General features: G+C 46.7%; 1 protein-coding gene across 1 annotated transcript in view; it reads right to left on the bottom strand.

Annotated features, from left to right (window-relative positions):
- Positions 1 to 9,955: 9,955 nt before the first annotated feature.
- SPTBN5 (spectrin beta, non-erythrocytic 5) overlaps positions 9,956 to 23,344 on the bottom strand; it is a 142,168-nt gene continuing 128,779 nt past the window's right edge. The window contains exons 62-68 of the mRNA XM_074955658.1: positions 21,413 to 21,484; positions 19,797 to 19,883; positions 19,250 to 19,341; positions 18,926 to 19,011; positions 17,184 to 17,319; positions 15,640 to 15,767; positions 9,956 to 11,423 (exon numbers count right to left, since the gene is read on the bottom strand). Coding sequence (XP_074811759.1) covers positions 11,278 to 11,423; positions 15,640 to 15,767; positions 17,184 to 17,319; positions 18,926 to 19,011; positions 19,250 to 19,341; positions 19,797 to 19,883; positions 21,413 to 21,484 — 747 coding nt within the window. The 3' untranslated portion in view covers positions 9,956 to 11,277. The remainder of the gene's footprint in view (positions 11,424 to 15,639; positions 15,768 to 17,183; positions 17,320 to 18,925; positions 19,012 to 19,249; positions 19,342 to 19,796; positions 19,884 to 21,412; positions 21,485 to 23,344) is intronic.

Genomic DNA, 23,344 nt, shown 5'->3' with positions numbered 1-23,344 from the left:
GCAGTATTTCTGCATCATCTACCCACTATAGGTTACAGTGTTCTGCCAATATTTTACCGGCAGCACTGCTGATTACCTATTACAATGTATGAAGTGATACGGCAGCTGTATATTTCTCATCTTGTCCATTTCAAATTGTCTTAGCTGTAAAAAAGTTTCATTAAAAATTCCAGTTTTTGCAGCCATACCAACCTCAGGCTCTGTTCTTATAAGCTATGAGGGTGGGGCCTGGTTAGTGGTTGGTAGGAGACCTCCCAGGAAATCCCAGTGGTAGTTCAGTGAGTTATACTCGTCTCTCAGTGGCTGGGTCACTACAAAAAATAATTTTCCCTCTGTTGATTTTCACCCCTATGGGCAACATTCACCCTAATTGAATTGGCCTCATTAGCACTGACCCCCCCCCACCCCACTTGGTAAGGCAACTCCCATCTTTTCATGTGCTGTATATTTATAACTGCCTACTTTTTTTCCCACTCCCTGCATCTGATGAAGTGGGTTATAGCCCATGAAAGCTTATGCCCAAATAAATTTGTTAGTCTCTAAGGTGCCACAAGGACTCCTCGTTGGTTTTGCTGATACAGACTAACATGGCTACCCCTCTGAAACTCTTCTCTCAGTACTGAGCTGATGCCACCCCATCCCCTCATGGTGTTGAGGGCAATGTTATCAGAGGTGTGGAGTTTGGGATGATACATTACAAACAAAAGCCCTGACCACTTGCGGTCATTAAAGGCCTGATTTTCCGAGGTACAGAGCACTTAAACTCCCACTGAAGTTAAAGGGATCCATGTGGGCTCAGCACTGGAGACCAGGCCATACAAGAGTGAAAAGAGTTGGGGTAGCATGACCAAATTCTAACTGGAGAATTCCAGTCTACCTACCTACATTCCCCTTGTGGTTTAGTGGAGAAATTATTCTTTCCTCCCATTTCCTCAAACAAATGGGCACAGAACTGGTGTCGCATTCTACTATCCAAGGTCAGATACATTTCAATGGTGCGTGAAATAGAGAGTTAGTAAAATGATTTTTGACATCCTGCTGGTGGAAACATGCTATAGTGTAAATTATTTTTATTAACTATGTTGTGTGTGGTGCTTTTAAATAATATAATGGGCCAAATTCAGCCCTGAAATAAGTGGCTGTAATGGAGACATGTCTGAGTCACTTTTACTAGGCCAAGAATACATAAATTGAGATGTTCTTATTCCTTTTACAAACTGAGCTTAGGGCAAAGTTAATATAGAATTGAGTGATCAGCTATGGCATTTTTACACAGGAAATTTGTCCTTTACAAAACCATTGCCTATAAAACATCATACGCAAAGCATTTTTAATAGGTGGGATGGAGAAATATTTAACATTTAGCCAAAATAAAAAAGGGAAAATTCTTCATGCTGCTTTGCTGAAGGAAAAACAAGGAAAATTTAGTCTGGTTTTCATTTAATTATGAATACACTGAAGAATGCGACTTGGAGCAAGGGGGACAGACTTCATAACCTTTCTGTACATTAAAAGGATGTTGTTGAAACTTTTCTGAACAGAACACAAAGCATTAAAAACCAGATCTTCAGCTGGGGCAAATCCGCATAGCTCTATAGAAGTCAAAGGAGTTACAGTGATTTACACTGGCTTAGGATCTGGTTCAAACATTTTTTTGAATCCATGTTTATCCTTGGTCCTCCAAGAAAAACCTACATCTTTATGTATTGTAGAATGAATTCTCGCAATGGGGCGTGGGAGAGACCTTAGGCTCAAACTGTATTTACATGAACACACCTACTCTGATTACATATCCAGCAGATAGAGTGGTGTTGCTTTAAGTAATCAACTTTGGCTGATGTGGGCGCAGCTGCCAAGCCCAGCAGGATCTGGGGGTCTGAGGGCTGCACCATGGGGTCCGGGGGCTACTGAACAGCTCAGTGGGATCCGGGGCTGCAGGCTGGCCACACAGGGTCTGGGATGGGGTGCTGCCAGCTGGCCCTGCGGAGTCTGGGGCTGCTGCCCAGCCTGGCAGGCCCCAGGACTGCTGGCCAGCCCCACATGGTCCTGGACCAAGGATCCTGCATGTTTGTGAGCCTGTCTAGCTCAGTTGGCAGATTATCAATCTGAGGGTCCAAGTCCCTGGTCAGGTAATGACCTAGTCACCAAGAGCTTAAAAAGCTATGTCTTTGGAGTCCTCCTTAATGTTACTTTTGGCCCACCAGGGCTCAGTGAGGGGTTCCTCCCCCTCTGAGTCGCTGGGAGCCCCCTCCATCAACTGGTCATTCTGCTCTGGCTGCCCTGCTGGCTGGAGCTCTCCCCTGGGCTACTGCTGCTGTGCGGGGGGGAGCTCTGACCCCTGGAGTGCCTGACCCTACCACCACCATCCCTGGGTCTTCCCTAACTGGCTGGCTGCTGTGTCGGAGCAAGTGAACCCCTGCTGTGGGACATCGTGGAGTGGGGTTTGTTCACAAACTGAGAGAGATCTTTGCTCCTGGGGTGGTGGTCATTCCTGCTGCTGTTGTGGGGAGCGGTGTGGAGCCTTCCACCATGCCACTTACCACCGCAAGACCATGGGGGGGGCTGCCACCGCCAAACCTTCCAGTGCGCACCCTGATAGAGTCCAGCTGGTGGAGCCGGCCAGGAAGGCCATGGCAGTGGAGCGGGGGGGGGGGGTCCCCCCCCCTTGGAGTCTGTCCCCGAGGAGGCCTCAGATGGAGCCTCCCCTCACCACAGCCCTTTGGTCACCTGTGCCCCACGTTGGCGCCGAGGCGATTGCTGCCTTGGTTGCAGATGGGGAGGGCAGTGGGGGGGAGACTTCACCTCCATCTTTGAGGAGATCAAGGCCGTGGGGGAGGACAATCCTTTGCCAGCAGGCCTCAGTCTGGGTGGCAGCTTGGTCATGCTGCCCCCCTCCTTCTCTTTCCCCCTTGCCCCAAGCTGCTGCCCCCATTCTTGGCCTTGGGGGCGCCCTTGGGTTCATCCTCCCGCCCAGCCGCAGACAGCACCCTGCTCGTGACGGTCGAGGCCCTGGTGGCGCCCCTTTCTGAGATGGGGCGGCCATCTCCCCTCCCAGTGTGGGGACCCTGCCGCTGATGCCACCATGCCTGACGCTGTGGTTGAGGGTGCTGAGCTTGTTGAAGCACCCGGGCCCGGTGTCGGTGAGGGCCCCCTTCCTGTCCCTACCCCTTCAGCCCCTGAATCTGGTCGAGAGGTGCTGCACCCCAGTGGCATGCCTGCCGGGGATTCCACTCCCACCTTTGCCTCTGCCTCCGTTCCTGGTGCTGACCCCAGCCCTGCTCCAGCCCCCAGCAATGCATTGCCCACCTCCTTCCCCTCCACTCCCCATATTGCTGCTGCTCCCGGGGTTGTTTCATTTCCCCTGTCCTCGGCCAACCCTCAGGGGGTGGTTTTCATGTCCCTCATCCCTGACTCTCTAGGGGCTGCTACTCTTCCCTCTGCTGCCCTCTCCCTCGCCAGAGACTGATGGACACTGTGCTGCGGGACGAGCTGCACCACTTCCTATGGGAAAGCCGTGTCTTCGAGGGTAAGGTGAAGTTTGCTCTCCAGTGCTAGGGGGACTTCCCTCCTCCAGGCTGCGATGGCCGTTTTGCAGGAGGGAAGGGGGACTGAGAGGCGGGACATCGTGGCCTACTGGTGGGCCTGCAACTTCCAGCTGGCTTTCGGAGTCAGGCACGGGTTGTTGCGAGGCTCGCTGGGGGCCGCCGCCACCCCTTCCCATGAGGATCCTCCCCATTCCTCATTATGAAACTGACCGTCTTTGCCACCTTGAACACCTGGGGCTGGCAGGTGGTTCTCCTCAGGAACCAGATGCTTTCTGTGCTTCGGGACAGGGGGTACTCTGGCTTCTGAGGGTAGCTGGTGACTGGAGTGTGGGGACGGGGTGTACTTTAGTTACCTCAGCACCCATTTGGCTGGGGTGGCCATCCTGTTCTCCCCCGACCTACGGCCAGAGGTGCTGGGGCTTGCCGAGGTCTTGGCGGGTCACCTGCTGCATGTCCGGGCTTGTGTGGAGGGGCTGAAGTTGAATTTAGTCAACGTCTACACCCCGAATGCAGGCCTGGAGCAGGTGCATTTTTATCAGCAAGCATCTGCCTTCCTCTGCACCTTGGATCCTCGCAAGAGCCTGGTCCTGGCCAGGGATTTTAATACCACCCTTGAGGACCAGGATCGCTCAGGGCTCAAGAGCAGCCAGGCTGCTACAGGTGTCCTCAGGGAGATCATTGACCATTACTCCCTGGTGGACGTCTGGCACGACCACCACCCGGACAACAATACCACCTTCACCTATGTCCAAGTGGAGAGTGATCGGTCATGCCACTCCCACTTGGACCACGTTTATTTATTACTTTTCTATCTGGCACGGGCCCACTCCTCTGCCGTTCAGCCAGACCCATTCTCGGATCACCACTTGGTGACCGTGATGGTCTATCTCAGCTTGGAGAAGCTGGGGCCGGCCTATTGGCACTTTAATAATAGCTTGCTGGAGGATGTGGGCTTTGCAGTGTCCTTCTGGGAGTTCTGGCTGGCCTGGAGGGGGCAGCAGCACGCCTTTCCCTCAGCATGGTGGTGGTGAGATGTGGGGAAGGTGTGTGCTCAGCTATTCTGCCCAGACTACACCCGGGGCGCCAGCCAATGGAAGGATGCGGTGATAGGGCAGTTGGAGCGGGATGTCTTGGAGCTGGAGAGGCATCTGGCCAGAAGACCCGGGGATCCATCCCTCTGCGGAGCATGCCGGAAGAAGCGGGAGGAGCTCCGGGCCCTGGAAGATCATCGGACCCAGGGCGCATTCATTCGATCCCGCATCCATCTCCTTCGGGAGATGGATCATGGCTCCTGTTTCTTCTATGCCCTGGAGAAAAAGGGGGGGGGCAAAAAGCAGGTCACCTGCCTTTTGGCAGAGGATGGCACCCCACTCACAGATCCGGAGGAGATGCATGGAAGGGCCAGAGCCTTCTACTCCAGCCTCTTCTCCCTGGATTCCACCAACTCTGATTCCTGCAGGGTGCTCTGGGATGCACTCCCGACAGTCAGCACAGGCAACCTGGATCGGCTGGAGCTGCCTCTCGCTCTGGCCGAGGTCTCGGAAGCCCTCCGTCTCATGCCCACCAATAAATCTCTGGGCATGGACGGGCTGACCGTGGAGTTCTACCGTGTGTTCTGGGACGTCCTTGGCCCTGACCTCATCACTCTCTGGCCCGAGTCCTTGGAGAGCGGGGTCTGCCCTCTCTTGTGCAAGCGAACTGTGCTCGCATTGCTACCCAAGAGGGGGGACCTCTGCGACCTTCGGAACTGGTGTCCTCAGCACAGACTACAAAGTTGTAGTGAAGGTCATCTCGCTGCGGCTGGGGTCCGTGCTGATGGATGTGGTCCATCCTGACCAGACCTACACTGTCCCGGGACACACCATCTTTGATAACTTGTATTTGGTCTGGGACCTCCTGGAGCTCAGGCGTAGGGATGGTCTGTTGTTCACCCTCCTGTCCCTGGACCAGGAGAAGGCGTTAGACTGGCTGGACCAGGGGTATCTCCTGGGCATTCAGCTTCAGGCCCCAGTTTGTGGGTTTTCTCCTGGTGCTGTACACCTCCGTGGAGTGTTTGGTCAGGCTCAACTGTACCCTGACCGAGCTGGTCAGCTTTGGGTGGGAGGGTTGGTCCTGATTCGAGCAGGGGGTTGGACTAGATGACCTTCTGGGGTCCCTTCCAACCCTGATATTCTATGATTCTATGATTCTAAAGGTGTTGGGCCAGCTGTATACTCTGGCGATAGAGCCCTTCCTCTGTCTCCTCCGCTGGAGGTTGACGGGGGTTGGTGCTCTGGGAGCCGGAGATGCGGCTTGTCCTGTCAGCCATACGCCGATGATGTGCTCCTCGTGGTCCAGGACCAGGGCGACCTACTTGATGGCCTCCTCTGCCTGGGTCAACTGGATCAAGAGCTCTGGCCTGATGGTAGGGGCAGGATGGCACACGAGCTCCCTCCCACCCACGCTTCAAGCCATTCGGTGGAGTGCAGGTCCACTGCTCTATCTAGGCGTTTACCTTTCTGCCATGCATCCTTCTGCGCCGGAGAACTGGCAGGATTTGGAGACCAGCGTGGCTGCGGAGATGGACAGCAGTCTGGTGCCTCTCCCTGTGTGGGAGGGCACTGGTACTGAACCAACTAGTCTTGTCCATTCTCTGGCACTGGCTCATCACCCTGAGCCCAGTCCTGGGGATCCTGGCCCGGCTCCACAGGGTAGCTCTGGAGTTCTTCTGGCCGGGACTGCACTGGGTCTCTGCAGGAGTCCTGAGTCTTCCCCTGGAGGAGGGAGGACAGGACCTGATCTGCCTCCACAGCCAGGACCATGTCTTCAGCCTCCAGGCACTGCAGAGACTCTTTTATGATTCAGGTAGTCCAGCATGGAGGACGCTGGCACTCACTTTCCTCCATCGCCGCCAAGGGCTCTGATATGACTGGCAGCTCTTTTTTCTTCACCCGAGGGGGTCTTCTGTGAGATCTCTCTGAGCTGCCAACCTTCTGGCAGGACCCCCTCCAAACCTGGAAGCTGTTCTCGGTGACCAGGTCTGTTGTGGCCACCAAGGGGACGGACCTCCTCATGGAGCTCCTGCTACACAACCCCTACCTTCGTGTGCAGGTGGCAGAGTCCCCCTTGGTGTCCTGGTGGTTGGTCCTGGCAGAAACCACCAGAATCGGAGAACTCGGTGGATCCCCAAGCACTTGGTCGGTGCATGGGGCTTGCCATGCTCCTGACCCCCCTGCGCATGCTCCAGGAGGTGGGGGCAGCCTTGTCATCTGCCTCTTGGGTTTTCCTTGAGTGGGTACTGCGAGAGGGTGCACCCCGCCCACCTCACACTCCAGGCCCTACGGGTCTTTTAATTGGGCCCCTGTCCTGTGAGCCCTCCTGGCCCGCTCCCTTCCAAAATCCGAGCCTGCTGTGTGCCCTGCAGCCAGGTCACTTCCGAACCACACCAAGGAAACTACTCTACATGCTCATGCGCCACATCTTTCACTTCCTCACCCTCATGTCCCACCCTGATACCAAATGGCAGGACTGTCTACCACCCGTGGAGGGTGAGGAACCCTGGTGGGCCAGCCTCTATTCCACCCATGTCCCATGGCCTGCCAGGGATATCTGTTGGCGACTCCTCCATGGAGCCGTGAGCACGGGCCTGTACCTGGCGTGGTTCACCCCCATCCCCGACGCCTGCCCCTATTGTGGCGTGAGGGAGAACCTGACACACTCTTACCTTGAATGCACCAGGTTGTAGCCCCTATTCTAGCTCCTCCAGAATCTCCTGCTGAGGTTCTGGCTGCACTTTTCCCCACGCCTGTTTATATTTGCACACCCTGTCCGTGGCCCCACCGAGTCGTGAGACCTCCTTGTCAACCACCTCCTGGCCCTGGCCAAAGTGGCCATCTTCAACACCAGGAGAAGCAGGTTAGTCAAAGGGGTGCTCTGCGACTGTGGGGCCTATTTCTGGTTCCTCCCTGGTCTAACGCTTCCAGGCAGAGTTCCTCTGCGTGGCGTCTGCTGGCTCCCTAGACAGCTTTGAGGAGCAGTGGGTGCTGTCCAGGTTTCTCTGCTCAGTGTCCCACTCTGGATTCCTAGTTTTGAACCTGTGACCTTCACTCTGTTATTCATTAGTTGTCCCCCATTTTCAGTTGGTTCCCAGGTCCAGTGGTCCCTCCCGCAAGGCTGGGGGAGGGGCTTTTAGACATGGGTGGGCTTGTGCCCGCCCACATCCCAGGATCTCCAATAAGGCCCCGGACCGTGCGAGGCTGGCTGGCCTCATGGGGTTGAGGTTCGGCCTGCTGCCCTGCCCTCCAGGATCCAGGGTCCGGGATTGGGTGATGCCAGCTGGCCAGCCCCGCAGAGTCCGGGGTTGGTGTCAGGGTTGCTGCCCGGCCCCACAGGGTCTAGGGCTGCTGTCCAGCCTCTCAGGGTTAGGGTTGTCAACTTTTTACTCATACAAAACTGAACACCCTTGCCCCACCCCTTCTCCAAGGCCCTGCCACCTACTTCCTCCATCCCACCTCCCTCTGTCACCATCACTCACTTGCTCATGTTCACTGGGCTGGCTCAGGGGTTCAGGGTACACAGGAGGGGACGAGGGTTTTAGGATGCAGGAGGGTGCTCCAGACTAGGACCTAGAGGTTCAGAGGGCAGCGGGAATTGGGGCGTGAGAGGGGGGAGGGCTCAGGGGTGCAGGCCCCAGGCGGTGCTTACCTCAAGCAGCTCCCAAAAGCAGTGGCATGTTCCCCCTCCAGCTCCTATGTGGAGGTACAGCCAGGGTGCTCTGCACACTGTCACATCCTCAGGCGCCGCCGCCATAGCTCCCATTGGCTGTGGTTCCTGGCCAATGGGACCTGTGGGGCAGCACTTGGGGTGGGGGCAGCATGCAGAGCCCCCTGGCTGCCACTACAACAGATAGGGGACATGCCAGCTGCTTCCTGGGAGCTGCATGGCGCTAGCAGGGAGCATGCCAGCCCCACTGCGTGGTCTGCCAACGGTACAGTCAATGACCTGGTCAGGGGTGCTGACCGGAGCCACCACGATCCCTTTTTGATCTGGTGTTCCGGTTGAAAACGGGACACCTGGTCACCCTACTCAGGGTCTGTGGTCAGGGTCTGCTGCCCAGCCCAGCGGGGTCCAGGATCTGCCCCATGGGATAGGGGTCAGGGCTGCCGGTGGGCCCCGCAAGGTCCGGGGCTGCAGGCTGGCTCCCTGGGATCCGGGGTTCTGGGATGCCAGCCAGGCCCACGGAGTCCAGAGCTGCCACACGGCCCCACAGGACTGCCACCCAGCTGCCCTGCCACCTGGCCCCACATAGCGGGGTCCAGGGTCTGTGCCATCTGCCCCCCACGCAGGGCTTCCCTTCATGGGGGGTCTGTGGGTGTGAGGTGCTGGGTATATGGGTCTATGGGGGCTTTTTGGGGTGGGGGGTGCGCTGTGGTTCTCAACCTGCTGCCCAGGTAACATATTGATAAATAGGTTGAGACCCACTGATGTATGGAGTTGTGCACTTAAGATGTTTTACATCACCATGTGCACTAGCACTAATAATAATAATTCAAACCTTAGCAGAATAGGAGCTAAAATAAGTCACTAGCCAACCCCCGCCCGCTGACCCACTTGAAGTGAGAGTGTGGACAACATGTCAAAGCTGTGTGTCCACGTTGTCCATATAAACATGGCTCACAATCTGTTTGCACATCTGCATGGCCCAGTGAGGCTGTCTAATTTGGATCCAGATCCTCAGAGGTAAAGGATGCTGCACACCCACTTAGAGCTGCTCCTATTCCTCCTCCCCTCATAGATGAATGGACAGGGAGAGGCCAGGAATAGGTAGAATTTTGGTTCTCCGCCCCTCACCCCATGCCATTTGCCATACTTTTTATTTTAAGCCACTGATTGGGAAAAATATTAGTACTTTTTACCTGCTGAATAAGAGTCTTTTGAAGTAAAGAATTGAATAAAGTGCAATGGCCTAGTGAAAAACTTCATGCATAAACAAACATTGAACAGCATTTTGTGTTTTATATCTACTTTGTGTCTACTTATATTTGCTATGAGCACTCTCTAAAGTATTTGTTATAATACCCGATTTTAAGAACGGGAAGGAATGAAATTCTGTATCGCAACTGGCATTGGAGTGCAAGAAAAGTGAAAAATTTACTTTTACTTCAGTCTTTTCCAGTGGGCTAGCAGTCAAAAGCACAAAACAGGTTCCCGAAGAAGGCTATTAAGAATTCAGACAACTGAAAGATGTCATAATTTTACCACTGGGTGACTTTATTTAAATAGAAGCGGGAAAAAATATTTTGATTACAACTTTTTACTAGCGACTGAACAAGAAATTCAAAATGAATTGATTAAAAAATCTGAGGTTTCATTAGAACACCGTTTGCAGTTAACAATTAAAGGAAGACAGAATTTCCATTAATTTCCTTTGCTAGATTGACCCAAGTTTTGTATCTGTATTTTATTATTAAAGCTCATTTGAGCATGGGTGCTGATAAATTTGAAGTATTAGCATATTACCATATAGCTGCAGTAATAGTTTACCAGATGACATTCAGATTTTCCTTACGATATGCTCCCTTTCCTGGGCTTTCATCCCATGGTGGTAGTTGCCATATAAAAACCTAAGACAGTTTGATTCCATTGTTATACATTATTTGCTTGTTGCAAAGGGTGAACGCATCTCCCCTAAAACAGCCACAGAAATTGCCATCTAAACACAGCTTCTAAAGTTTTTAACTTTATCTGATTATTTGGCTAGCATCACACACAAGTGTACATCATTTTTAGGAAAGTCATTCATTTTAGTTCCACAGTTACTTATGTTCCATTCAAATCTGGTGCCCGCCTCCCTTTTATTATTGAAAATTATTTGCATAATAAATAAAGAATCCTGAAACTAAGGGTATAGACAGAGCTGTAGACACTAAATTGAATCCCACAGCATTTTGAGGTTCTTGAATGAATTGGTTTTGGCAGTTGATGGGGAACTCTGCAAGGATCTAGCAACACCTGAAAGTTTAATATGAGTAGGAAATATTCCTCTCTCTCTTTCCATAGTGACAGCTAAAAGCATTGAAGAAATGATTCTTGTCACTTTATGGAATGATTCCATGTTCTTACACTTCTGTACTGTGATTCCACAGACTGCCACTCACAACAGTAATGGCAAGCTGTGTGCATTTAAGCTGTCACAACTGTACACAACGGTATCAACGGCACCTTTCTTTTAGAACTTAGAGGTAAAATAAGACATTGGGTGGATACATCGTGCAGGGTGGGGGTGTGTGTGAATACAGTAGTGGTTCATCTATGGAAATTTGGGATCAAAGTGCAGCTTATGCAATAAGTGGATATGAATTAGTCGTATCTCATCTTGGGCCCTGGTAGACATTAGTCATCATCACACAATTTGCCATGATGGGTGGGGATAAGGAGTATACCAGACATTAGCCAGCACTGTTATTTCCTCACATTCATGAGCATCAAAGTCATTCAATTTAAACAAAAGCCTTCTGTAGGCCTGGGAGAACCAGGTACATTGATCCACCCAAGTTCAATTTGTTAAAACAGTGACAGTTCTATTCTTTTCCAAGTGCTGGGTCTATTCCCGATGCTTGAGCATTCCCTTCTCCCATACACATTTCACTTGCTCACCGTCCAGATGGACTCCAAGGCAATAGGGTGCTATGAAGGGGAACAGTCTGACTCATCCAGAAAACTGAAGGGTGTGCGCTCTCTTGTGCTGCTGCTCTTACTTTTTGGAAAAAAGCTTTTGAAAGACATTCTTATCTTTCTTGTGTTTCTCCTTCCTGCCCTCAATCGCTAGATCTTCTTTCATCTGGGTCAGTGGATTTGCTAAGCGCTTGGTCTGCACACTCTGATCCTCAGCCTTGACTCCTGAAAAAGAATTAGTGATGTTTTCATTTTCTTGGGATAGGAAACACCGGAATATGGGCTCACCCTCAGATGTGCGTGTCAAGGAGGCTCTCTCTAGGCCTCCCTACAGCAGGCTAACCCAAGCCATTTCATAGCAGTAGCATCCAGACCTTAATTCTCAATTGCCATAGTCCTCCTTCCCTGCTATGGATTGGTAGAAGCTACGGTGATGTAACTTTGAATTCCAGAGGGCCTTGGGAGGGGGACGTAATGCTAGCATGGTACACATACCACTACCCAAAAGTCTAGCGTCCTCTTCATGGATGCTTCACAGTGAAAGATGCCATAGGTAAAACTCTTGCTTGGACAATGGCTTGTGCCATTAGCCCAAGGAAGCAGCATATTTAACTTTTATTCACAGTCCTGGAAAGGATAAAGCTTTCCCACTGCCCTCTGGTAAAAAGAGCTGGCGTCTCATGATATGGTTGCAGGCTTTTTATGGTATAGCTTTAGTATCAGGTAGCCGCTTTTCTGGGTGCACTGTGGAGCACGTGGAAGAAAAGCTAATAATTTGTGTCTGACACACTTCTCAGCTGTAGAAATGTAAGAACCATGAGAAAGACCAACAAACAGTGCAGTGAGAACATGAAAGGACTTTGTACAGACACTATTGCTGGAGGTGCCTTTTCCAGCTCCCATCATCCCTCAAGGACTCCCAGCATGTTTCCTAGTCAATCTAGGGTCTCACCAGGATGATGTGAATGTCGAATAACCCCAGCTTCGTAAACTCTCCCAGGGGAGATTTCTGGCACCTGGATTTCCTTTCTGAGCTCCCTGCTCTCCGTGTTTACAATGATAGTTTGAGACACTACTAAAACAAAAGACTCTTGAGGCGGAAGTTTGCTATATGTAAGCTTTCTGTGTAATCTGCGTCAGAGAGCAGAGATGGTAAGGAGCTAGGAAACAAAAAGCTAGTTTTGATATGTTGTAAACATTAAAGATTGGGAACACTGCAACTCTTGCTGATAATGACAATTGCATGAGTCTAGCTGTAGGGACTACATGGCAAATTTTAACTAGGTTACCTCTTTAACAATCAGGATCTAGATACTCCAGTGTGAGAACAGGTTTAAACCCCCAAAATAAACAGTAAAATCAATTGATTGAATGCAATGGTGGTGTATTATAAATATAACAAGCACAGCCCTTTCTAAACTCAATCATTATGAGATATGTATACAGGCTATGATTGTGAATTTATGTATTTGTATATATAGAAAACTACACTGCAACTTTAGCTCCATTTCAAAGCAGGGCAGTGAGCAGTCAGGAAGGTAGGAACACCTCCCAAAGTGTCTACATGAAACCAGCTTCAAGTAACTATCCATTTTCCAGCCCAGGAAGGGACACCAGAGGCCCATTAAAGTGAATGGAAAGATATAGAGACAACTTGAGACTGAAAAGAAAACCCCAGTCTTTGGAAAACAAGAAAGACGGTGGTTTTTCCTACTTTGAGTATCTAAAGTGACTGAAGGGAAAAAAACAGGAACCCCTTTTAAAATGGAAAGGGTTGAACTGAAGACCACCCAGAACTTGGGGGACAGTCTTGAGGTGGGAGGCTGTCTGTGAATGCTGGATCCCTCCTATAGCTTGGGAAACTGTTTTAAGGCAGTAAGTAACTCTTATTAGAAAAGAGATTTTATTTAATATGCATGTGCAAAGCGTGAGGTTGCTTCTTCATGTTTATTTTCTGTGTAACTTGCCTATATGTTCTTTCCCTTACCATTTCATCTTTGAATCTGTGCTTTTTCTATTAAATAAACTTTTTGTTTATTTTTACCTCAGGCAGGTCTCCAGTGTGCAAACCATCAGGAATGTGTGGGCGAAAGTGAGCAGATTCCAGGGGGCTGGTTTCTCTGCTTTGGGAGTGACAAACTAGAGGGGAAAAGATAGCATGTCTGGTAGTTGAGAACTCGGGGAGGACGTATTTGGGGAGACTCAGGACTGGAAGTGTCATTGGTGTCACCCTGCAAAGAGTAACTAGGCTGGTGAGAGCCAGGGTGAGACCTTATGCTTGTGGGTGTCTAGTGGTGTCAGGGAAATGAACCATAGCTGCACAGCACAGAGGCCCCCTAGGTTACAGGGCAGGCAGTGACAGAACCCCTTACTGGTCTGAGTTGCCCCCAAATGTTACATCATCTTCTTCCTGACTGGCTTTTGCTATACTGATTGAAACTACTCTTTTATTTAACAAGCAGGACTGTTTATACTGCAGATACCCCTTGTCTCAAGCCCTGTTGATCAGTCCCTACAAGACTATTTGCAGCAGGATGTTACTCATTCACAATTGCATCCTGTTATGCACTCGTTTAGTGCCAGCAACAGTCCTCATTTCCTTCCCCACCTTGTTAATTACCTTGCGCTGTCTGGCTCAGAGTTCCCATCATACTTCTGTAGTGAGTGTGTGTGTGTTGGAGGTGTTAGATGGTGTGCTCAGTGAGAGAGTCACTGGGTCTTATTCCATGGAGAGCATAGAAGAGGCATCAGGAATGAGCTATTTAATGACCATATGCTAGCGAGGACAACATCCAGAGATCAATGTGTCATGCTGTTCACTTTCAGTCATGAATCTGTAGCTAGGCATTTCCAATGAACACTCCTCTATGTGAATATGCATGACTGCTCCATGGGTGTTCAGATGGCTTGCCCACAGTTCACACCTGACCACCCAATCCCATTCATTTGGCAGAGCGGACTAGGTGTTCAGATAAACACTGAAAAACACGTGGCATGTGTGTGTCCAAACCAATACTGAAGAAGAAGAAAAAAAGAATAAATGGACAGAATAAACCCTTCTTACATCTTCCTGATGGATTCCCCTGTTCTCTTCCTCATTCACCAAACAGGTCAACCCTACTTACTGGCATGATAAAATACGATCTTACATTTAGATAACACCTTTCCTCCAGAAGGATCCCACAGCACCTCACTAACATTTCAGCTGTTATCTCTGAAGTGGAAAATAGCAGCTGCTTTTAAACAGTTCACAGTAACACTACACAACCTTAATTTGATCCCTGATGTGTACGCATTATGATACACTATTTAATTACACAATCACATACTTATTTTTTTGCCACTGGACCCTTGCCTCATTTGGTGCCCAGGATGGATGGTGCTCAGATAATGAACACCTATTCGATATTTTGTTTTCTCTTTGTTCAGTGTGTGCCCCCAGGTATTTTATACTGCACCTATTCAAACTCTGCTCTGGACACAGAATCATCATTTTTCTCATCGGCTTTTCTGTGGGGCTCATCACTACAGTATCTGAGTGCCTCGTAAACATTAACATTACCAGACACAAACATGATAGAATTTATTTTCACAACAGCCCTCAGAGGTGAGGGATTATCATTCCCATTTTTACAGATGGGAAACTGAGGCACAGAGCCACTATGGTCAAACATGAGCACTGTCCACTGAATGAAGCAGGATTCCTGTGGAAAAAAATAGTATGTCATCATGTAATTAAAGGCTGTCATGACGCATACGCACCAGACAGCTGAATTAAGGTTGCACATGAGACACATTTCCTAATTTTTGAGTATTTGACACTGAAAGCCTCACCTTCGTTTCACATAGATTTGTGTGTGTTTAATCTAGCTATAGATTCATAGATATTTAGGTCAGAAGGGACCATTACGATCATCTAGTCTGACATCCTGCACAACGCAGGCCACAGAATTTCACCCACCCACACCTGCAAAAAACCTCTCACCTGTGTCTGAGCTACTGAAGTCCTCAAATCGTGGTTTAAAGACCTCAAGGAGCAGAGAATCCTCCAGCAAGTGACCCGTGCCCCATGCTACAGAGGAAGGCGAAAAACCTCAGATATATCATGAGAGACTGAGAGAGAGCCTGAGAGCAAGCACCCTGTATTTCATAATCCTAATAAAGAGAAAACTACTGTAGGAGTGAAACCAGAAGACATGCAGATCTACGGCACGTGAAGTATAATGATCAACTAAAATAAGCTCCTGGGGAAAATGATTTAGTCAAAATGGATCAGTAAATTTCCAGAGAAAGTGAAAAAGCACAGGGATTGAGACATAGCAGGGAAGGGTGTGGTATATATTGGGTGATACAGCATTTTCCTCTTTCTACATTTTGAAACATGTTTTCTCAATCTCAGTACTGTGCTTCTCACACAGATCAAGGCAGAGTTTCTTATTACCCATATCTGCAGGGTTCTGGGCAGAGGTGGAGGTTGGTGTCTTCATAATCTCATGTGTGTCTCCCTCTGATTCCCTGGGAATGTTTTCAGATTCTTTCTCTTGTCTGACTTTGAAGGAAGGAGCTCTCCTGTCAACAAATGCACCACAGAAACTCAGTGACATTTCAGACATGAATTAAATCAGTAAGTAAAAGTAAGTATTTGGAAACAATTCAGTCATGAAACCATTTCAAAAGCAAAATAGCCACCGGACAGAAAAGATGTGTTGTATATACATATGTGCATTAATATAGCCAGTCTGCAATATGGAATAGAAGTAACTTTGCAAAATGCACCTACCCACTCACCTCTGGTGAATTACTTTATTTGAAGGACAAATAAAATATCAGTAATTATTTTATCATCATTCATCACAACGATATAATGGGGGTAAACAGTTTTTGTGACTGAGCTGGAAATATTCTTGACAATTTCACAAGTCTGATACTAGGTTTGTGCTACGTCTTTTGGTCAAATAGTCAGTTTCCCATTTATCCGAATGGGAACAACATGCGTAAATCTGTGTTTGTACTGCAATCGCAGCTGGTACTCATTGACAACATCTATACAGAGAAGAAGGATGGTCTTTTGCTTCAGGCCCTGGACGGGATTCAGGAGATCTGCATTCATTTCCTAGCTCTACAGTAGACTTCCTGTGTGACCTGTGGTAAGTCACAATCTCTCTGTGCCTCAGTGTTTCACAAGTCAAAATGAAGAGAATAATTCTTCCCTACCCCACGGGGGATTTGCAAGACTAAATTCCTAAATATTTGTTGAGTTACTATCATGATGGTAAGGGCACTCTCTGCAATTCTCTGGTAAACTTAGTGAAATCTCTAGCAATTATCATGTTGCAGTTCTAATCACATTAACAGGCATGAGGTAGTGAGTTCTCCTGCAAAACACAAGGAATCGGCTGGGACAATCAAACTGGTCTTTTTGGTTTCCATGACACTGTGTGTGCTATAACATTTCAGGAGCCTATGGGTTTTCACAGGTCCATGGCTCACACAGCTCATGAAGTTTAGGCGCATGGATCCTTCCAGTACAACAGACTAGACAATAGGGGCTGTTTTCATGTCACAACTTGTAGGATTTCTGCACACTCCATGTGCAGCAGAAATGGATTTACACCATGGGCCAGATTTTCTACCACAGAGACACAAACAGTATGTTCAAATGCTGCATTTGGATTCTCAGATTCACACTTGAATATATAAAGAGGCCACTGTGTGCCTAGTTTAAGTTCATCACCCAAGGGGAGGATTTGGATGACCTTGTTAAGGACCCCTATTGGAAAATTGCCTTTAGCATGTCATAACTTTCTAAATGGACTGAATCAGAGAAGTTACTGCATAATATAGTCCTGGGGGCTGTGAAATACTGAAAACTAAACTGGTCTTTTAAATACCAAGCCTGTCTATCTGGCATCATCCTGTTTTTGAGCACTGCCTAGCTACTGGCAAAAATGAAATCAGACCAGCTCAGCAGTATACAGTCCCCACCTGGGTAGTAAGCCTCTGCTGTTTTGTCTTTCAGCAGGCCCTCCATCTGGGAAGCTCCAAGGTCTGGTCTGAGGCCTCTCTGTATTTGGAGTGACTGGTTGGGCCATCACTTTAGAACCTTGACTGTTACCATGGCCTGCAGGGTCAAAGAAAATACAGGAAACATGTTTGAATCAGAAGGAGAGGCAGAGTCAGTCATTCCTATATCCACTGTATATTTCTTCGAGCTGCAGGTATCACTGCATTTCTGCCCTTTTTCATTATGCCACAGAAGCCATCACTGTTTACTGAGGTTTTCAGAATAGGGATTGGACCCACAAGGGACCAATCAAGAGCCAAGGCCTGTCTACATGAAGGCTGGAAAAAATGTAAGTAGCCATTGTGCATTTCTCCCCAGCCAGTATCTTGACTCAAGCCGCACTACAGCCAAGAGGTGGCTTTCAGTGTCACTCTGGGGACTCTACTGTGAGGTCCCCAAGAGTATGTCTACACTGCAGTTAAAAACCCATGGCTGGCACATGCCAGCTGACTCAGGCTCGCAGGGCTTGGGCTAAGGGGCTATTTAACTTCAATGAAGATAGTCAGTCTTAGGCTGCAGCCCAGGCCTTGGACCCTGAGATGTGGGAGGGTCCCAGAGCTCAGGAATGTCTACTCCACAATTAAACAGCCCCTTAGCCCGAGCCCCATGAGCCCAAGTCAGTTGGCACAGGACAGCCATGGGTTTCCAATTGCAGTGTAGACGTACCCTTCACATCAGCTATCAAGTGCCTCAGTGTGTACTATTCTCTATGGGTGACACAGACAAGCAGGGATCCTAGAAATCCATTTGCCATGGAAAAATGCGGAAAAACATGGAATTTGCGCTTTTACATTTTGTGAAAAAATAAAAACATATATTAACTATTAACTAAATTTTACTGAAAGTACAAGTGTCACTTATTCAATGCATGCAATCTCACACTCTTGTGGTTGATTTTTGAATGCACTTTAAATATGTATAGCTAAACATACTCCAATAAACTGCTTCCGGCATACAGAGGTTACTCAATGGCATAGAGGGGTTCATGTTTTAATGCATTTCAGATTTCATGTCAGCCTCCAGTCATGAGTAATTAAAGTTATGAAAAGATGCCAAAAATTGTAAAAATCCCCACTAAAGACCATGTCCCTGGGTTTGGCAAGGACAAATTTCATGTTGATGGTAATGTGCTGTTCTGCACTGTATGCAGCAAGGCTGTAGATTTCGTTCATAAGCAGACAATTGTAGAACGCATGGAAAGCATTAAACTTAAACTGAATGACAAGAAAGGAAAACAAGAGGCTGAAACAGCAGGGCCATCGACAACAGTAAAGAAACAATGCACTGTGATGGGATCATTCTGTTAATTTTATTTTATTATAATGACTGATGGCCCTGGTAGGCTTCGAACTTGCTTACAAATTGAAAATATATCAATAAAACCTTGTGTTCAACTGATACTAATATATGTTGTGGCTAGGGAAGTTCAGCATTTCATTTTAATTGTGGAAAAACACCAATTCTTATGTTTTTTTTAAATCACAGAATTTGTTTTTAAAATTCCAGAAAACTAGGCTCCCCACAAATGAGACACTCAAACACATTTAAAGGAAGAGTGCCACACAAGGGACAGCTTGTGATTTCAACATCCTTTAGTTCCTCCCCCCTCCTGTCATCATCACTAAACTAAACAATTACCCCTTACAAATAAATGATGATCTACTTATATCACTCCTAAGCGCTTGTATCCATTCATCCATCAGCTTCTGAGAAGGTGCTGCAAAGTAGTATTCTGCCCCATCACTCAACCTGTAAACAGCAGGGATAGGAGGAAGGGCATTCAAATTAGTCTAAACATTTACATTATTGTCCTGTTGAGAAAGGCAGGAACTGCAGTATCTGCAAATTCCTACACAGACAGCACTCTTCAGCTTTGCCATACCACAGTGTTTTCTGGGATAGGCTTGGATGAGTATGGCTGCGAGTTGCTGCAACATTGCAGAGCAGCCAGATATGTTTTGCTAGCAGGTCTAGGCATATGATTTACCGTAAACTAAAGGTGTTCTCTTTCCTGGCATAGTCAGTCAGCCTCTCACACTTGGCACCAGCAACACTGATTGATGGGCTTGTGGTTATGTTCTGGAGGAGGAAGAGATTACAATGAATGTCCTAATTGCCCTGCCTTTTAGGATTCAGTCTCATCCACGCACTGTGAACACACACTAATACCATCATTCATACTATTCCTAACACTGTCACTAGGTCCCCTGGTAGGAAGAACTGTACAAGATCCATCCTTCATACAGTTTGAAGAACTGGTACTTCATTGTGTCTTGAAGGCACTACTCAAATGAGAGAATGTTCAGTAAATCTCAAAACCCCTTTTCTCAACCTTATAGCTGGAAGCTGCACTGATCAGACTAAGTTTCCACCAACTGATACATAAAAGAAATTAACCCCCATCTAATCAAAAGCAAATATGTCTCATTTCCTATGTTTTCTTTTTAAAGAAGTTGAGAGATTAGAATGGAAAAACACGGAACAAATCTTAAACCACCTTTGGAGATTACGTGAAGATTCAAGAAACAAATTACCTTGGACGCTTCCCTTTCATCTTTGTAGAAGTCAAGTTTTTGTTTGTTGAGTTTTACATAATAGGAGTTCCAAGACCTTAAGCGTGGCTACATGAACAAAGAGGATAATAAAATGTAATCATAATGGCATCTGTACTTACATCAGTAACATACATTTCAATATGCAGCTTCTAGCCATGCAACCTGGGGCTGGGACCTCCTCAGCTCTCAGGAGCCAGGAATGGTCAGCCCTGGGCTATTTCCAAGGAAACCCAATCCACTGTAGGAAGCGGTTTGAGTGATTCCATTAGTGATTCCATAAGTCAGTGCTGAACTAATGACACAGCCTGCTGGAAGCAGGCACTAAACAGCTGGTTCCTTCCATCTTTTAGTGAAGATATACACCCAGCGTTCTATTTCTGCTTCTTGAAGACGCCATTTCACTTTATCCAATTGGAGAGTTGGCTCTAGTGCGCTATCCATGTTCCAATTTTGGTCATTATAATCTGCCTAACGTTTCAATGTATTCAATGGATATCGAATTCTTCCCCACTTACTGTGCACTGTTTTAAAAGCAGCTGCTACTTTCCACCCCAGAAGGTGGTTGTATGTCAGCAACAGGTGACACGTTTGTGAAGTGCTATGGGATCCTGCTGGATGGAAGGTGCTCTCTAAATGTAAGATGCTATTATTTTATTGTGCCAAGAGTTGTCTGGTGAATGAGAGAGGAAGGGGGAATTGTTAAGGAAGATGCGAGGAGAATTTATGTTATGAATTTATTCTATTTCTTCTTTTTGTGTGGGTGGGTGAGATGAGAATTAACTAACATAGTTAATTTAACTTGGGGTTTCACCTGTGTATCAGTAACAGGGTGACAGTAGATTCTATTTTGCATAGGAAATAAAGACCAGTGCAGATTTGCTTAGGTCAGGTTAAAAGTTTCAGATAAATAATTATTCCCAGGGAATAACAGTCTAAGAGTCCTGCCTATGTCCAAGGCCCACACAGACTTTGTTAGCAAAAATCTATGCACTGGTAGATAGTGACTGAGAAAACCAGCACAGAAATTTTCCCCCTGTGGTAAATGTATCACTGTTACTTCACTGATGCCAGCCCTAACCTGGAAATGGGATTCTATTTTAGGGTAAGAGGGGAATTCAATCTTTAAATTCATTCAGCCCTGGACATGCTGAAACTAACCCACCAATTTACTACCCAACCATCAACTGGAAGAAACATCCTCTTCTAATATGAGCAGAAATTAATATCCAAGCTCATTTAATTAGAGGCTCTCTCTGCCATCAGGGCTTCACTCTTTTTGAAGGGGATTTTAGTCTACATGTTCATTTAGTCCCCAGTTCCAGTAAGTGCCCCGTCAATGGGAACTAAGCCAGAGCTGGAAGATCCCTCAGATAAGTGAATTCAGACGTCTTGTTCATTCCAGGCCTCATCCAACACCTACTGAAGTCAAGGGAATCCTTTCACTGGCTTCTGTGGGAACTGTATCAGGACCTCAGTTCTGAGAGCTTCACCAGTGAAGGTTTCCCCGCCCCCACCCCTGGAGTCAGGTTCTGTAGCTATTTGGTCATAATGCAAGGAACGGTAGCTGAACATGAAGTGAGTGCATTTGATTCTACCTGCTTCCGTCCTGGAAGGAGCTGGTCCCTCTTTTCTAGTAACCCCTCCATGTTCTGGTGACCTACAGAAACCTGAAACACACAATGACATTACAGTTTCACTTTAGAGATGTCTTTTCAAAACTTCAGATATATCCCAAACGGGCCATTGTTTTCCCTTTAGCCTTTGCCTTTTCAATGCTCCTGGAAGCCTTCTGTAGATCACATTCACAAATCTAATTTAGTGCCTGAATGAAGATATTTCAGACCTACACTGGACAATCTACTCATATGATTAGTTTCACCACAGTGTACTAAAGGTCTCTTTCTCACTCTACACATAAGCTTACTTGGAGTGATACTGCATTTTGTGGTGTAATATAATGTGACTATATGAAACAATCTTAACACGTATGTTTTTATACAATGCTTAGAAGTGAATCTGAATCCTTCACAAAATATTTTACTTTGGTTGCTGTCATCTAGATCCTGCCTGAAGGTCTGTCCAGGGATCTGACTCTGGCACTGTGTGGTAGAAGAGACTGCTAGAGAAAAAGAACTGTTTTATGGGTTTGGATGCTAATTTGCATTACTATAATTAAAAATTATTATTTAAAAATGAAATGACAATAGTATTGTATAATACATATATTTCTATAACAATGTATTATGCAGTTCTGGCATGTCTGGGGAGCTATGTCATTAATACTACCATTCCACCTATTCACCAATAAAATACCATTAAGAGTTTCTTAATAATCTTCATATGGTCCCTCTTAATGTATACCTATATCCGCTAGTACTGGTCTGACCAGTTATTGTAGATCATCAGTGTAATTTTATAATAAACTTTAACTAGTTAATGTACTTCTCTAAATAATCTGTGTTGTCAATATATCCTCTCATACATGAGTCCCTCAATTCTATTTATCATCCCTGCTGCCTTATTTTGTACTCTGCCTTCTATTGTTAAATTTCTGCATTCCAGTAAGGTAACAAAACCAGGACACTGTATTCCAAATGTAATCTCAGTGTTTCCATGAATATTATGCTGCTGCTTACTGATTTACATGCTATAACTCTCTTAAAACAAATCAAGCCAACATTCTATTAGCTTTCTTTACTGCTGTTGCAAAAAAATAATTCTTTGTTTGATTGTTATATGGCAATTTGTGTTATAACATCATCATTTAGCATTCAGAAAAGGGTGCTGAATTGCACAGAGATTGATAATAGAGAAAAAACAACCAGTATATTATATGTGATACAGGTAGAAACACCTACAGTTCAGGGTCCCCAACATTTTTCAAAATATTAACCTGTTTTAATGTGCTCATAACTTTGCCAAACTTTAATCATTCAGGCTGAAATTTTTGATTCTGCGTGGCTGCCTGAGGCTGAAGCTTTTGGAAAAATGTCAGTAAAACTGGTTCAGCTATTCTCAAAATGAGGTATATGAAAAATATATTGTTTTGCTCATTTCAAAAAAAGACTGAGTTAGAGAAGAAGTTGAAGGAGGTGGCACAGGTGGAAAGATTGGGACAAGGAGCCAATGGAGGAGGGAGCAGGTAGAGAAACTAGGACTGTATCATAAAGACTGTATCATAATTAGGCTTGAAAGGACTAGATTTTTATCAATAAATGTCGATTTCACCATCCACACACAAACAAACAAAAAATTTCCATTGATAGTAATCAAAATTTACAGATAGCTGAAGTAAGAAAAATGATGCTTAAAAGAACTTACTAGAGTTTGTTTTAAGGATATTCACTTTGTATAGTTTGACATGTGATGTGGACAATTTGTATTTTAATGGTTATAAAGCTTTAACTTTTTGAATCTCAATGTCTACTGTCATTAAATAATTATTGTCTTGCCCCCCCCATTGTCTAATCCCCCATAATTTCTTTCCACTGAAAATTTATATAAATAAAAATCTAAAACAAATGCTT

Source organism: Natator depressus, chromosome 6 (assembly GCF_965152275.1).
Source record: "Natator depressus isolate rNatDep1 chromosome 6, rNatDep2.hap1, whole genome shotgun sequence".
NCBI classification, from domain to species: domain Eukaryota; kingdom Metazoa; phylum Chordata; order Testudines; family Cheloniidae; genus Natator; species Natator depressus.
Note: the sequence above shows the minus strand (reverse complement) of the source record. Positions and strands in the feature narration are given on the sequence as shown.